The 16,355-nt window shown below is 35.5% G+C and overlaps 2 protein-coding genes across 10 annotated transcripts; one reads left to right on the top strand and one right to left on the bottom strand.

The window, feature by feature from the left end:
- Positions 1–37: 37 nt before the first annotated feature.
- On the bottom strand, positions 38–11,643 carry LOC132706212 (odorant receptor 30a-like). 9 transcript variants are annotated; one of them, XR_009619566.1, is made up of 8 exons: positions 11,503–11,643; positions 8,993–9,383; positions 7,386–8,190; positions 7,065–7,164; positions 6,882–6,980; positions 6,662–6,817; positions 4,218–4,777; positions 3,366–3,500 (listed from the first exon to the last, which is right to left on the bottom strand). XR_009619566.1 is itself a non-coding variant. In XM_060677403.1 (8 exons), the coding sequence occupies exons 3-7, from the start codon at positions 8,159–8,161 to the stop codon at positions 4,709–4,711; spliced, it is 1,200 nt and encodes a 399-aa protein (XP_060533386.1). In that variant the 5' UTR covers positions 8,162–8,190; positions 8,993–9,383; positions 11,503–11,643; the 3' UTR covers positions 3,367–3,500; positions 4,681–4,708. The 9 variants fall into 9 exon arrangements, 5 of the variants coding, with proteins under 5 accessions (XP_060533385.1, XP_060533390.1, XP_060533388.1 ...); XM_060677403.1 differs by having other exon boundaries at positions 3,367–3,500; positions 4,681–4,777; XM_060677404.1 differs by having other exon boundaries at positions 3,370–3,500; positions 4,702–4,777.
- A 554-nt stretch (positions 11,644–12,197) lies between these two features.
- Positions 12,198–16,097, top strand: LOC132706214 (odorant receptor 49b-like). The gene is made up of 5 exons (XM_060677410.1): positions 12,198–13,047; positions 15,446–15,545; positions 15,601–15,699; positions 15,756–15,911; positions 15,967–16,097. The coding sequence occupies exons 1-5, from the start codon at positions 12,341–12,343 to the stop codon at positions 16,018–16,020; spliced, it is 1,116 nt and encodes a 371-aa protein (XP_060533393.1). The 5' UTR covers positions 12,198–12,340; the 3' UTR covers positions 16,021–16,097.
- Positions 16,098–16,355: the final 258 nt, after the last annotated feature.

Genomic DNA, 16,355 nt, shown 5'->3' with positions numbered 1-16,355 from the left:
CAAAAATTATATGTGCGAAAATCTAAGTGGACTGTATTTGAGCTGTTTGCTATTTTTGATTTTCGTTTCAATAAAGTTTCGAGAGCGAGGGTATAATGACGACTCCGAAAGGGTGCGGCCGTTGAAGGAGGTTGTCGATTCTCTGCACCCGCGGGTTTCACACGTACCGGCACTTTTTTAATTGTCTTGCACTTCGAATTGTTTGTGATGCGTTCGGTTCGACGGTCGGTCAAATAAAAACAAAACAAAAATTACAAAAAAAAATTAAATTGGCATGTTAATAGACAAGATTCGTTCGGCAGCTGGTGGTTTGCCGCTTTAAATATTTTTATCACTTTTATTAAACTACAATTTCATAAAATTTTATTTTTTATGAGCACAATGATAAATTGCTACATCATTGACAAAGTGGTACCAGAAAGACGATTTTAGCGAGATGCCAAACTAGACTACAAATTTCTAATTTCTTAATTCTTAGCTATTTAGCTGATTGATGAGAATTTTAGTTAACCATAAGCGAAACGTAGGAGTACGAAGCTTTCATGATCTGCAAAACGACGCACACATAACACGTTTGACGCCAATCGAATGTTTGAACTCACTCTGACTGCAGATGCTGTGGTCATTGTGTCAAACGGTCCAATGGTCAAGGTCAGAGGCTTCTGGGATCGAAGTATTATATAGAGTATCATCCTTCTGACTCTGTTGTTTTGTTCGTACCAGAGACTCTCGTACAAGGCGTCGCTAAGCGCTTCACTCTGTTAAAGTCAATAAAAAGGTGTTGGATTTTGTGTATTATTGTGACTTACCTGGACTTTTACTTCATTCGCACTCCAACCCAAAACGAACGTTTGGACAAACAGATAAATGAAGTAGAACAGAGGAGAGTAAGCTAACTTGTTCTTAAATTAAAACCATTTTCAGTTTAGGAGAAAAATTTTTGAGAATACCAACCGAGATGAACTGAACTGAGACAGCCGCTACGTTCAGCGAGTTCAAAAGATACTCCAACAAAATCACATATTTTATCGAGTCGTTCAGTTCGCTGACATATCTGAAACAATCATATATTTGAACACAAAAGAAAGAATTATGCAATATAGAGCAACAAGCATTCCTGCTAACCCCACAGCTGCCACCAGTTAGCTGTTGGCGATTGCTTCAATGGAGTTTTATTCAGGGCCACCTATACTAGAATAGAAACTAGCCAAAACTGACACAATTTATTAGGCGATGTTAGATTAATGTAGTCTCTCTTCGTATTTCAGTAGAGTTATGTCTGTTTGTTTGCGTTTCATATTTCAGTCTAGTCATGTCTGTTATATGAAGTAATTCGATCTGTTTGTTTACAACCATCTCACTGTTAGGATAATCTTTTCGTTGAACCTCAGTCATCGGTATCGTTTACATTGTCTGCTGACTAAGAAGCACGTAATTCCTTAACCTTCTAGAACTAGCCCACGGTCCAGCTAATATATAAATACCTGGTACGCTATGGGACGACGAAGTTTGTTGTTATTGGACTTTGAAACGCTTTATTTCTATTTGTTCTGTTCGAAATAAATAAATAAAAATAAATAAAAAAAATGTGTCATGTTCTAAGGGAATTTTTTAAAAATAAATAACCCCGGCCACGTCTGTTTGTTTGGTTTTCTTAGCAGTGGGAATATTTAGTGGCAAATTTAAGAAAACGCTCTTATTGTAAATACTTTCATCGTGCAATTTTTACAAAAAAATATATTACCTTTAATTTAGTATTATTAATTATCAGATTAGAAAATAGACATGTTAACATCAATTGTTTGTTTCTTGCCTGTTGTTTCTATTTAATAATTAGATTTTTTAACTTTAGTAGACTGAACAATTAACTTTATTATACAACTTTAATTTTATGTATTTTATTATAATAAAATTATTATACTTTTATGATATAATTATAATATAGTTATTTCGTTATTTCTTTTATATTTATATCATGAAAAAGATTTAACTAGGTAAAATAAAAATTTTGAAATAAATATTTATTCACTATTAGTGGTTAAAAATGCTTACAGTATTGGGCAATCGCGATATACAATAGCGTGCAATAACGCATTGCCAACCACAAGGTAATAGAGGCCAAAATTCATTGTTTGTAGCCCCACAGCTGCCACCAAGCAATGCATGCGTTGCGATTAACTCTTGGAGATAAATTTGTGTTTTTTTGTACTGTAGTAACAAGTTTGCCGTTGGTTAGTTAGCAGTTAGAGCAGAAGTTATTAGAACAATAAAATATCACCTTCTCTTTTTATATGTAAGATTGGCAAGCGCTTCATTTTTTTTGTGTTTGTTTAGTTGAAGGAAAAGGAACCATTGCCCATGGCGGACGTTTGTTCCAGGTTCCAAAAACTGAGAAATCATTTGAAAAATGGCGTCGTTTAAAAACATTTTTTAGTACATCTCTTAATTGAATTGTTTTGAGGCGTAGTGTCTACAGTTTTGTGAATTAGTTGTTATGTGTAGATGTCTATTGATTTGTGTAGCGTATTGTTCGGTTTTCGGATGTCTTATATTCACGCTGGTATCCAGGACCCATATCTAGTATGAGATAATTTAAAAAACAAATTAAACCTCGACACCAATCGACACGTTGAGATATTATTGAAATAGACGCAGCTAACGTCCACAGAAGGAGTTTTATAATTTAGTAGCTTACCTTATAACTTTTTGATGTTGCGAAATAAGATCATTTAAAAGTTCGAACGTGTCTCCTTCCTGTCTCGACAATTGCCTAAACCTGATCTGCAATCGTTTCAGTATTGACGGCGTGAAAATGATGCAAGAAATCACTATGTTCTTGGTAGATATCGCCCGAATCACGACCAGAACCTGCCAAACCCGTTCTACGAACATTACTATGATTTGGTGGTTGTTCTTATCAAACTTGTAGAGGTACAAAGCGAACGGGAAAGGTTTGTCCAACGTGGCGTTGTGTTCGCTATTGTATCGGTCTATTTGGTGTCTGATCCTGCCGTTTTCGACGGATATGGAGGCGGCAGTACAAACTGGGAAAATGAAGACCGCCAAATTGACAGCGATGCAGAAGTTCAGATTGCGCTTGTATTGGTACAAGGTTTCCTCTTCTCTCGAATTTAAAATGTCTTTTTCTTCCTCCATAACGTAGGATATGATTTGTTTAAAGGTGCGTTTTTGACAGAGAACTGCCACGATCTCGGTTATCAAACTGACGAGGACGTAGGAAAATTCTTTCATTAAATCTTCTAGGGTTTCGTTCTTGGATCCGACGGCGAGGATGAAATGGATGCACATCGATAGCAGGTATAGCGGCATGTAAATTTTGACGAATATGGAGTATATTTCGTACGTTTTGCGAAGGGTGTTGCTTTCGATGGGCAATCTTAGTCGCCATATGCCGACAAAAATCATACAGTACTTTGAAAAATTTAGGATTCGTCTGTCGACTATATTCATCATTCTGCACAGCAGCGGGACCCAATATGCTGTAACAATTACTTTAATGATACCATATTTTAAATAACTTACTAGATGGAGAGCGGGATGAGGCATGAGGAGCGTTCATTCAAATATTCAAATTTTACGTGAAATAAAAACGGCTATTTGAAGAAACTTGCTTAAAATCTTTGGAAATATTTTCAGGCAAATAGTAAGCGTTGTACTACTTTGTCTTTTTCTAGTTTTTTGTCAATTACAGAGCAATACCTTATAGTAGGTGGTCGACTAATAAAGTGACCAAAAAGCTACGATATTTGAAGATGGATGAAGGAATGGAAAACTACGTATCAATTGGATGTAGGAACACCTATTTTTGCTCGCTATTCCTTCTAAGCTTAGAAAAATTGTTATTAGTTATTGTGTCAGGCTTGTTATATGTCCGAATTAAAAATTCTACAATTATAGCTCGACTGGAAGAAAAATTTAACAAAATTATGATTTGAATTGGAAAAGTCCACTTTTACCTAATGGTTGCTGTAATGGGCAAAATTATTATGCATTTGTATTGTATAAAATATTTTAGAATGCATTGTAATTTGTTAATATTATTTGATTTATTTCCATTTTTTTATTACATATTTTGAATTTTAATTCGTTGATAGTAATATTATTTAATGCTATAAATTATCATTTAAGAAGGTCTTAAACGGGTGTATCGCTCGGATCTATATTAAGGGAATTTGAACTTAATTTACCTAATTTACCTAAACAATATGTCCCAATTGATCACCAATTAACGTCAACGAATATTGGATAGGCAAAAAAAAACTTTCTATAGGTTATGTTGAACCACAGCACCAGTATGCCTAGAACTGAGGACTGAGAGAACAAAACTTGTCTCCAAAATGCGAGCTCCTCCTACAAGCTTTTATTACAGGGAACGTTACAGGGCATGTGTGCATTTCCGCATTCACTTTCCCTATAATTATTGGAAAAACGGGACCTTGCGTTTCTCTTCCCCAAGCGTTCATCAATATGAATATTTTTGTGGGAACAGGAGCGTATGAAGCATTGACGAAGTATTAACACATATTATTATGCCGCGAGTATAATTTCGGAATACCGCTGAGTGTTTGATAATTTTTTGACGTAGTGTTTTAGCCAGAAAATGGAAAGATAAGTAAATTGTCGCAGGCTTAAAAATCAATTCTCAAATTTAATATTTACAACGACTGGAAAGTTCCATACGATATTTCTAAAGTTGGTACCGCTTGTCATAATTATTCATCATCAGCGTCACGTAGGAATATGAAGCCTTCATCACCTGAAAAAAAATACAGCTTTTCAAAGTAAGAAATTTTTTATCGAATCAACCAATACTGCTATTATTGAGAGTCTCTTTCATTTCGATTTTAATACTGTTCAATTTAAATTTCAAAAAATGTAAAAAAAAGTTTCGCAAAAAAAATCGATCCAGGCAATCGGTGAAAATTCACTTTTATTAGAATATGAAATCAAAATAAAAAAATGCATTTACAACGTAATAATAAAACAAATGAGAAAAGAACAAGACATACAAAATGAAGGTTTGCCATTTGCCTATGGTTTGTACAGGTTCAGTTATTTAGAGTCACGGAGGGAAAAATCCAAGGGGTCCAAATTAGATGATCTGGACGTAAACAAAACCAAAACCATGTCAAGCTTGTTCAAAACGAATGCTAACTATAAAAACCTTTGGGGATTGACTGACTTTTGAAACAAAATACGAACTAAAGACAAACACCGTTGAGGTATAGAGCGGATCTAATCAAAGTACAATTAAATTACGCGTAATTCCATACAATAACGTTAACATGTTCTATTCGAAAAATGTATGTATCTTTGAAAAACGTCGTAATTTGTCGGTGACTTTTAAAAATCTATTCAAGATGTCTAAGGGACTATTGAAACTACATCTTCGAAAACCTGAAGGAACCTGCCAAAAACATTTCTTAAAAATTTACAAATGAAATAATATAGGTATGGTCTGTTCATAGATATAAGAAAGCGACCAATTGCTTTTGAAAGGGGTTATCCACGGGTGGTCATGTGTTTAATATTCTTTGGTTTAAGTTTATTAATAATCATTCAACAACAATCAACAATTCACAACTGCATGTATAATAACGACATTTATTTTCAAGAAGATTATACCAAAAAGCAATTAATTGAGGTTCTACAAAGCTTGAACCTACAAAAGGATATTATGCAAAAAATCTAGGGCATACAGTTTTAAGGCTTCCACTTTGCCACTGCATATTTAATCCCATTGGCACCAACTGAAATCTGCCATTCGTCGTAACAATGTTTTTCCCCGTGTTGATTCCAATGTTCGCAAACATATAGAAACCGAAGTTTTTAACATCTCTCCACAAAGTTGGGCAAATTCTGTTAAACATATAGAAAACATATAGAAAAAGCAGAACATCCATATTGCAAATAATATAGAACAAATAATAATAATTAGAACAGGCGATGATAGCGATAGTGATACTGATATATTACGTGAATAATTTTAAGTAATTTAAGTAGGTAATAAAAATAATTTGTAATTTTATTTTACATTTAAACATAAATACGAACATAAATAAATAAATATTGTTTAGTATCTTTCGTAACAAAACCCCAAATAATTAAGTTCCAAGCAAATTACGGACCTGTTCGGCCATATTTCATTCTTACAGCTTGCCCGGGTCTTTCCTTAATTCGTATCAGTTAGTCACTTTCTTATATCTATGAACAGACTTTACTTTTGAGATTCCTGTATAGAAGCACCTATTTGCATATTCAGATTCATACAAACAACTTTTGCATAAAATATTTTTCATTATTTTTTTTATATTACTTAAAATATTTATTTTGTTGGCAAAATCATAGTGCAATATTTTTAATAGCAACTTTTGATCAAGTGTTGGATTTAGCAATCTATTTGGTTCAATTATTATTGATTAAATGAACCCGTAAATATAGGATTTTTTTCAAATAAAAATTACTGATTTTGTTTACCGAACCCAAGCATCGTACATATGGGGTTTTTGTACTCTGCACCATGCACAAAGACACTCATTTACAGTATTTTAGTTGATTTAGTTTCTGGTGGTATCGGCAGTTCAGAAATAACTGTTTTGGTTGATTCGATAAGATGTTCCTCAAAAGATCTAGCCACTACCGTTAGAGCAGACTGCGTCGTCATGGCCTCGAAAGGGCCGACTGTCACCGCCAGAGGCTTCTGACTTTGGACCATCATTGTCAACAGCATCTTCTGAATGTACCGGCTCTGGTTATACCACGAAGTCTGGTACATAGCGTCTGATAAAGCCGTGCTCTGCGAACAATCAAAATCAAATTAACAGAACTCGTTAAATGAATATACGAAAAGTGAAGTTTACCTGCAGTTTGATTTCATTGGCGCTCCAACCTAGGATAAAAGTCTGCACGAATAGGAAGCTGAGGTAAAACACAAGTCCTGCTATCATTTTCTTATCGTCCTGTAAAAAAAACGACTCTCATGAAAATGTAACAAGGTTCTCCAAAGGAGATGAAAGGAGAAGATAAAGGTGTGTGGAACCTACCGTTATAAATTGAACAGAGATGGTCGCGACGTTGAGCGAGTTGAGCAGATATTCCAGCAGAATTAAGTATTTTATAGAATCATTTAATTGTTCGACAAACCTAAAATGAAGCATTGGAAGTATTGAAAAAAATTACAGTTAAGGTAACCACCAAATATCATTCTAAGTGAAATAATGTCTTGTTTTAAACCAAAGCCTCCAGTTGCCAAAGTTGCGATACTAGAAAATGGAATTGAAATGAGAATATAAGCTTTATGACAATTACCAACACTATTCTCTATCAATCTGTCAACACTGAAACTATATTTTATGAACACTCACTCGATGATCTTCTGGTGCTCTCGTGCCAGTTTCTTCACGCTGGACCAAACCTCCCCTTCCTTCAGCGTGTTCAACTTCATCTGCAACCTTGTCATAATGGAGGGCGCGAATATGATGCACGTAAAAACGATCGTTTTGGTGGATACGATCAGGAACATCGTATTGGTCAACCAGACATCATGTACGATCAGTAAGAACGTATCATATTTATCAGGGTCGAACTGCCAATAGTATAAATCCAAGGGTAGGGGTTTTGGACGGGTCTCGTTGAGCTCCCGGTTCAGTTTATGCACTTCCAGCTGTAGTACCAAGTTTTCCAAGACTATGGCTGCGCCGCTGCAACAGGTAAACGCGAAGAGCACCGCGTTCGATTTCCAGCAGAACTTCAGATGTCCGAGATAGGTCTTGCGGACATCTTCGTCCTCGTTTTCGAATATATGGTGTTCTTCGTGTAAGATAAACGTCATTATATTCCTCATATTCTTCCTCTGGCATACGATCGAGGCGTATTCAATAATGACTAGAGTTATGATGTATGAAGCCTCTTTGAAGACTGCTTCCGAGTTTTTCGCGAACTTGTCGATAAAAGTGGACGCGAATTGGATGCCAAAGGACACCGCTACGATAGAGTAGAACGTTTGAATAGTGGTGGAATAGACAGCGTAGATTTTAGCTATGGTGGGACAATTAATGGTGGGCAGTCGCCATATTCCTGAAGTCATCATAAAGCGTTTTGAGAAGTTCAGGATGGATTGATGCGGTCGGGCGTGGTTCATATTTCCAAGTACAGGCGAGAAAGGAAGGTCTGTAATGAATATCGGAGACTTTAATGAAGTAGTGGTGTGTGTTGATTATAAAATAAATGTGAAGGAATATACCCCTGTAGATGATATATTTTAATTAATGCTAAAATTATGTGTTTATATCTCTCATTTATCTCCGCCCCCCTCAAACACTATACAAGCAGTATATAAGAGTAAAATGCGAGTCAGTTTCAGTCAAGCTCTGAAGAAGCCAACGGTGAAACGTCAGCAAGTTCGACTCAGCAAAAACCGACGTAGGAGGAATCCAGAAGTTTTGTAAAAAATGTTTGTACCATATGTTACAAATCAATTGAAAAATAAAGAAATCAATAATAAGAATAATAATAAATAAGCAGTCTATATTCGTTTAAACACCATACAGAATGTTAAATTTGTTCGGGAAGATATCCAACATCATCGTTTTTATGCGATTCCCTAAAGCAAACAACCAATTCCAGATGAATATATAAAAACGTTTATTTAAATGAATATTAATACAGAATAAATATAGTATTCCGTAAAAAGTGTATATAGCGAAAAAAGGGAAAATCATAAAGCCATCATTGGAGCGCAAAAGAAATAACAAAAGTAGCATAAATAGTGAAGGCATATAACAACAAAGATATTTAGCACTATTTTAAGGTAATGTTCGTTAATGTTGCGAAAAATTGGTTGCTGAGATTTTGCTTAAAAATTGTCAATGATATGATTGATCAAAGTTAGAGGAAGTTTATTGTAAACTTTTATAAAAATTGACTAACAAACTACGAGTTAAACTCCCTCAAAAGAAATATGTTTACTTACCAGTCCCCTGGGTCTTAGAAGGAGCATACAACAAAATCGGAACTCGAATAGTAGTTTCTGCTCAACGAGGTTTCATTATTATTATATTCTGGTTGGAAAATCCAAACACATCTTCAGTTAATTTTAACCTTACACGTCGATTTTAAGTTACGACGGGTCTAGACCTTCTGTGGTTAATGCAAAGTTAGTTTGTCGCGTCGAAGTAATACCTTTCATGGGATCCCATCCGAACATATACTTTTCACTCTACTCTGTAATTACGAAAATGAGAGGTTTCGTGTCCCGCGTGATTTTCCGCCCTGTGATTTGAGGAAAATCGTTGCGGGAAAAGCCACTAGTGAATTATTCAAGTTTGGAGGATTCACAGGGAATATTGGGATCTTCATCGGACCTGGAAAAATACGATAACGCATTTGAGTTGTCTTTGTTAATTATAACATTTTATTGTAGTTAAATTATAATTTGATTGTAAGCGATCTCAAATTACCGGTGCCGTTATTTTTTTATGTAATTAAAAATTGTTTAGTAAGGCATTTTTGAGAACAGAACCAAACATTTATCAAAATTAAGAATCAGTAAAGTAAACCACTCTTAAGTGATAAATATTGACAGATATTATTTGCTAATTATTTATTACATTTTTTGATGTTACCAAAGAATTTTCTACTTCAAAATAACAAGACCGATGTATATAAACACTATAAGAAGAACACGAACTACACGAATATTTTAACTTAATGAGAGGGTGTAATAGTAAATTCCTCACTCCCCCATAAATTATCTTAGTTGATTATAGTTACATTATTTAATTTTTAAATATTTCCTTGGGGAAATTGTTATCAGTTTTGAAATTCTCTTCGCTTTAGAAGTCACTTTATTAAATAAATGTCTTTAAAATTGCCGCTGTCAAATATAATGTGGCCAATATATGTGAATTGTAAACTCATATACCTAGTAGATGTACAGAGGTCGGAATTTTGAAAAAAGTTTTGAATAGAGAATATGCGCGTTGGCTGCCATTCAGTTTCGGTTTTCATCCAAAACTAACTAATAAGAACTAGCCACAGTTCTAAATTTGTATCTGGGCATATTGGTGACAACATTTTCTCAAAATGTGGCAATATCTTTTTATATATTTACGAAAAAACTAGTCGTAGAAGATTATTCCGTTTTCTATGAAAATATAATTGCCCTCACTATAGTAGGTCTAATGTTTTCACAGGTATATGGTTTTATCTCACTATATATTTGAAGGTTCTAAAAGAATTTTCAACAGGTATGACAGGTATAATAGCTATTTCCTGGCCGTATTATTCATAAAAGTATTGTTGTTTTATCGTTCAAATGGAACAAACATTGTATATACATGTTTTTGTACGTTTCGGCCATAAGTAGCCATCTCATCTTCAGGTTATAATTAACACATACAGGTAAAAATGATCGGTGATGTTGGCTATATTACATATACCTTCAGTAATAACATGGTTAACCGAATTTTTACAAATATCCGGGACATCCCACAAACGCCTTTTTTGTTGAATCTACAACACTAGCACTTAAAATGCTGATGCTGTATGACCTATTTCGTCTTGTGAATGAATACCTTTAAACTTTCTAAAAGCTAACTTCTTCCAATTTCATGTTATTTGTGATTTTGTATAAAGCTATTCCAGGGAATGTAGACCGCATTCCTCGAATCACTGTTCGAAAGGTTCTCCAGTTGCATCTTCGTGATAGTAACCGTATGAGTCCTAAATGTTTTTAAAGCTAATCCACAAAGCATTTGGGACTCAACCGTTTTCTGACCCGGAAAGTAAAAATTATTAGACGGAGCTGTTGTTCTACAGCTATGAAAGTAATCATCACTTCCTGTGGGCCATCCATCTCTCATCAAGTAATTGAATGATTCAAATTGCGAAATTTCTTAACGATATTATATACTCATATCGGCAATTTTATAATCGCTCTTACGTATTTTGTGATATTTGTGGACATTGTGGACAAAAATATCCGGAGGCTAGTAATTAACCATAGCTTAATTGGGTTTCGTCATTAATAGTAGTGTGGGTACCGCTTTATGTTTGCAAATTTCATAAATTGTCCGTTTAACTCCGTCTTTGTCCCCTTCAATAAAACGTTTGCTGAAACCCAAATCTTTAAGCTTCCTGTTTGCTTCAATAAGATTTGACACCATTCTTTTCACAGAAGTCAAGGTTATATTAGCCAAATCACATAATTCATTTCCAGCAACCTTAGTGTTAGGTTCTTGATTAAGTAACGAATTATAAACAGTTTTTACAACTGTTTGGACATCTTTTTCTTTAATGAAATGCTGTGTCTAGAAGTGGGAATGTCACGCAATGATGGTTCTAAGCTCAAGGTGTGATAAAACACAACGCACTCTGTTCACTTTCCTTGAGAAATTAGCACTACATTTTTAAGCTTTGTAACAGCACTATAAAATATATTAAAAAAAGGATTTGTATTATCTAATTTTGGTTTTTAGTTACCTTTTGGTGTCCTGTCTACTATTAACGCGATTTTGTGAGCTATCCCACGTTATCAGATTTTATGTTAAAATATCGAAGTAGGCTTCTGGTGAAGTCGGGGGTAAAACAAAGCTGAAATTTAAGAATAAATTGGTTATTCTTTAGAATAAATGTTTTTGTAAGTGTGTACACACAAAAATAGAGCCCTTTCTTAATTAAAATATAGTTAGTTGACTTTTTCTCTAGTTATACCGAACAATACAAAACATTTAGAAGTGATTTTGTATAACCCGAAATAAATTTGACATAGTATAGATTTTTGAATCTGTTTCCATCCCATAAATCACGTTTTTTGAACTACCTCCGACAAAATCTTAAAAATTGTTTTTAAATTAAATGGATATACCGGATAAAACTAATCCAAAACTTGCCTCACATCCCAGTCGTCAAACTTTTGTCTTAGTCCAAAATATTTCAACCACTTGGTGGTTTAACTGGGGAAGATCCGCCATGTCTTACTTTTAGTTCGTCACTACAGCGAATAACAATTGGCGCAAATAATATCGTGACACACAGGCTCCTCCCTTAACTTTCCTTTGACAATCATCCATACGAAAGCGGATATATAAATAAAACCACAAACCGTAATTACAAGGTAGCGACTAAGGAAAACCTATATTATCGCAAAAATTATGATAACATATGCCTCCGAAGTATTGTAGCCCTTATAAAAAGACGAAACGGCGCAGTCGTCACAAATTCCTTGTGCACGTCCGACAGGGCGCGTCATCATGATCCCGACATTTTTAAACCGATCCATCTTAAATTTCCCAAAACGATTCATGATGATCACTGGAATATGGCAGCCTGTGTGGACTACCGCAAATCCCAAGTTACGAAAATTATACGCAGTGTATTGCGCATTCGTCAAACTGTATTTCATGATATTCGTGACATGTGCTTTCGCGGAGTTCGCGCTGACCTTGACAACCAAAATTCAACCTCTAGGATGCTCAACCAGCTGTCGTTTGTCATTCCGATGCTGACGGTACTCTATGCCATGCTGGTGTGCGGTACGGATAACTTCCGACGCGTAATATCCTACATAACGGAGGAAGAAACGCACCTGTCTACTTGCGACGACGAGGAAATCTTGAAATTGCATTCCCGACATCTTAGAATCGGGAAATTCGTCAGCACGATTTTGGTTTTTACCGTTGCCAGTACCGGAACTGCTATTGTGTTGGAAAATCTGTATCGCAACTTACCGACCCTCAAACGCAGCTCTGGCGGTAATGATACGATCGAAGTGGACACCATCTTCGACGTCTACTATTTCGGAATCGACAAAAGCAAACACGCCGTTGCTTTCGTTCTAGTCAATGAAATTGTCTGCGTATTTAATACGACGCTGACTCTGGCGGTGAAGAGCATTATGCTGACGTGTATGATTTTCGCAGCATTCGCCCTGAGCGCTTTACGTATCAGGTTCAGGAAGGTCGACGCAAAGGAAGACGTTGGACTGAGCCTGAAGCATCTAATTGTTCAGCATCAACGCGTGATTGGGTAAGAAGTTGAAATGGTCGAAATAAGAGCTGTTTTCGTCAGTAGTATATCTGATGAAGTTCTCTGACAATTGAACACAATTTAATTTTATAGTTGTAATCAACGTTTAAAAAGAAGCTATGTTATATCAATATATTAATGAACATATGAAATAGTAGCTCTAATTTACGTTTCAAAGGAAGGTGTGATATACCAAAATATTTAATATTTGAGAGGTAGGTTACAAAAAAAATTAGTAATAATAATTTTTCCAAAATCTTCAAATTTTTATGTTAGTTAGCGGGTAGATACCAAATAATAATAATAATAATAATAATAATAATAATAATAATAATAATAACAACAACAATAATAATAATAATATAATTCTATGTTGTCCCAGTTGTTACGTATAGCTTTGGTGTTGTTCCGTGGATCCGAACCGACCTCAATGAACTCAATCGCATCGCAAGAGTCTGCTTTACAAAACACCGTAAACATCACCCCAAAGCTTGCATTGAGAGATTCCACTTGCCTAGAGCGATAGGCGGGAGGGGAATCACTGACATACGCCTCCGCCACAAGAGCCAGGTGGAGTTACTCAGACAGTATTTCTATGGTAAAGAGACGTCCTCGGCGCCGCATAGACCTGTTATCGAAATGGATGGAAGCCTATCGCCACCTAACCTTAAAAATAGGGAATACAGATGTAACCAAGATTACAATATCGCCACCCTTCAAAGCAGATGGAGAGAGAAAGAATTGCATGGCAGATACCCCCACCTTCTTAGCAGCGAATATATCGACGCCCCAGCTACGATGAAATGGCTTACATCAAGCAACATATTCCCAGAGACCGAAGGATTCTTATGTGCAATACAAGATCAAATCATCCCTACAAAATCTTACCTGAAATACATCGTTAAGGACGAAAGAATAACCGATACAAGATGTCGTATGTGTGGCGAGGATCACGAAAACATAGAACATCTTCTTAGTGGATGCGCGAGTATACGGCAAGGCACAACGACGTTGCAAAAATAATACACAACGAGATCTGCCACAAACTCGGCCTTATAAAAGATAAAACGCCGTATTATCAGTACATGCCGCAAACAGTAGTAGAATATATGCATTACAGGGTCTACTGGGACAGACAAATACAAACAGATAGACTGGTACAACACAGCAGACCAGACATTATGATATATGACAAGAGCCAACGAAATATTACTCTGGTGGACATTTCGGTACCTTCCCCCACTAACATTGACAAGAAACATCAGGAGCTGAGGACATGAAGTAGAGCTGGGGTGCAAGGACGATCAAGACTATTATAATTGGAACGACGGGCGAAATTCCAACGAAGTTGGCACGGAATCTGGAATATTGTGGAGATTGTTACGAAATATTTAGCGGTTTTTTATGGAAACCGACGAATTAGGACTATTTATTACCTTAAATATAGAGGAATCTAGAATTCTTAGCTAATGCGTTTTGTGATATATGTCATACTGTCCTGATTCAAACAAAAACCATGGACAAAGTCACAATAATTCAAATCAGATAGAACCACAGATTCGCACAGACTTCGTTTCGTTTGTTTACTTAAAATATGTCTATTATTATAGAAAACGTTCCTGGAAGCAAAGGATTTTTGAAATATTTTTTCTTTGTTCTTTGAATCTGAATTTGCTAAGATAACTCCCAGATTCATAAAATTGAATTTTGAATTGCTGATCGCTGTATTTAATTTGTTCTCTATGAAGTTAACATTCTTATCATTTACAAAAACCATAACACATGATTTACTTGGATTAAGTTTTAAGTTGTCGCCTTGAGACATCTGATTTAAAGTTTAAAGCTCAAAATGCCAGAAGTACAAATAAGGAAAAGCAGTGGGACTAAAATTGATACGTGTGGGACATCGGATACCTTCTCCAAGTATTTATCATTTGAATGAATTGATTGAAATCTAAAAGTTAAGTAAGATTTGAGAAGATAAAAAGATTCTATATTGTATATATAGCATATTCTATATACTTTTTAATTTACTTCTGGTTTTAATGGTATTTTACACCATTTTTTTCATAGAAGTCAATCCACATACTAATTAATTTGGAACTGCACTAGTGTTAGACTAAGTATTGAGATAAGATTTATAAACAGTTTTATTTTAATTGCTTTAATTCAGTTAAACAAAAATATTTAGAAGTGATTTTCAAAAATTTATTCTGTGCTTTGGATTTTTGATTCTGATTCAATTTTATATAAAAAAATGTAGTGAGACGTTTAATATCACCCCCAAGTTTTTTGCTATTAATAGAAGAAGCTCGGGTTGCCTTATATTTTATGAGAACAAATAAATCACGGTAACTTCACGGTGTTTCTTGAGCAAACAGCAAGAATTTCGTTTTAGGTACGTGGATGACTTGAACGATTTGGTTAAGCATATAATTCTGTTCGAGTACGTATTCGAATCGCTGACTGTTGCTGCCGTCTCGGTCCAGCTGGCCACGGTAAGCAGATCGGAAGAACGTCTGCTGAAAATGTCTTAGATTTTTCCGTCCGTAGTGCGAGCCGAAGTTGATGCCGCCTACAGCTTCGTACCTGTGTTACTTGCTGTTGCAAATTCTCATGTTGGGTTGGACCACCAACGAAATAAAGGTGCAGGTAAGAAGAACGATATAGTGGTGGCACTTGTACCACCATTTACGTTACACTCGCAGAGTCTCGCACTATCTGATGGTTTGTATGAGTCTCCGTGGTACCGACAAAACGAATCGTCCAAGAGGGTGCTACTGGTGATGACCAGGTTAACGCAGAAACCCTTAACGTTGACGATCGGACCATTCGGTGCGATGACGATGCAATCTGCCTTGGCGGTACTGCCTTCACTAGAATGCATTTTTTATTAACGTACTTCAACTCTTATTGTAGGTAATCAAGGGATCTTACTCTTATGTTACTCTGATGAAGAATAATTATAAATAGATATACCTAGGTTGCCTAAGTAATTTCAGAGGAGTGTAATAGTCGACTTTTTTTTTGATTACAGTGCATTAAGCTTGTGTAGTTTCTTTCAGTTCAAGATCTGACGTTCAAGAACTACCACCAATTTGATACTTATTTGTCTGTTTACTTAATTTAAGCTTGGCTACAAGTTGCATGTTCTGGCGGAAACGTGCATGCACTCTTTTTATCCAAAATATCTTAGCTAGACTCACACTCACGAAGCTGACAAGTTGAATTTTGGTCGGGCGACCAATTTTACCAATTTTGCGTACGCATACGAGGGCAGCGCCAAAATTTCCCGACCTGGATATGAA

The sequence above is a fragment of the Cylas formicarius genome, unplaced genomic scaffold (assembly GCF_029955315.1).
Source record: "Cylas formicarius isolate icCylForm1 unplaced genomic scaffold, icCylForm1.1 PGA_scaffold_8__14_contigs__length_24414737, whole genome shotgun sequence".
Classification (NCBI taxonomy): domain Eukaryota; kingdom Metazoa; phylum Arthropoda; class Insecta; order Coleoptera; family Brentidae; genus Cylas; species Cylas formicarius.
The sequence above is the reverse complement of the archived record's forward strand: the minus strand, read 5'-3'. Positions and strand labels throughout refer to the sequence as shown.

Excerpts from the sequence above, each read along its gene's own strand:
- LOC132706212 (XM_060677402.1), bottom strand. Across the intron at positions 1,055-2,695 it reads CAACATCAAAAAGTTATAAG|ATATGTCAGCGAACTGAACG; the intron begins GTAAGCTACTAA and ends TGATTGTTTCAG. Across the intron at positions 759-809 it reads CGAATGAAGTAAAAGTCCAG|AGTGAAGCGCTTAGCGACGC; the intron begins GTAAGTCACAAT and ends TGACTTTAACAG.
- LOC132706214 (XM_060677410.1), top strand. The coding sequence starts at position 12,341 with ATGGCAGCCTGTGTGGACTACCGCAAATCCCAAGTTACGAAAATTATA. Across the intron at positions 15,546-15,600 it reads TCTCGGTCCAGCTGGCCACG|TGCGAGCCGAAGTTGATGCC; the intron begins GTAAGCAGATCG and ends TTCCGTCCGTAG. Across the intron at positions 15,700-15,755 it reads CCAACGAAATAAAGGTGCAG|AGTCTCGCACTATCTGATGG; the intron begins GTAAGAAGAACG and ends TTACACTCGCAG.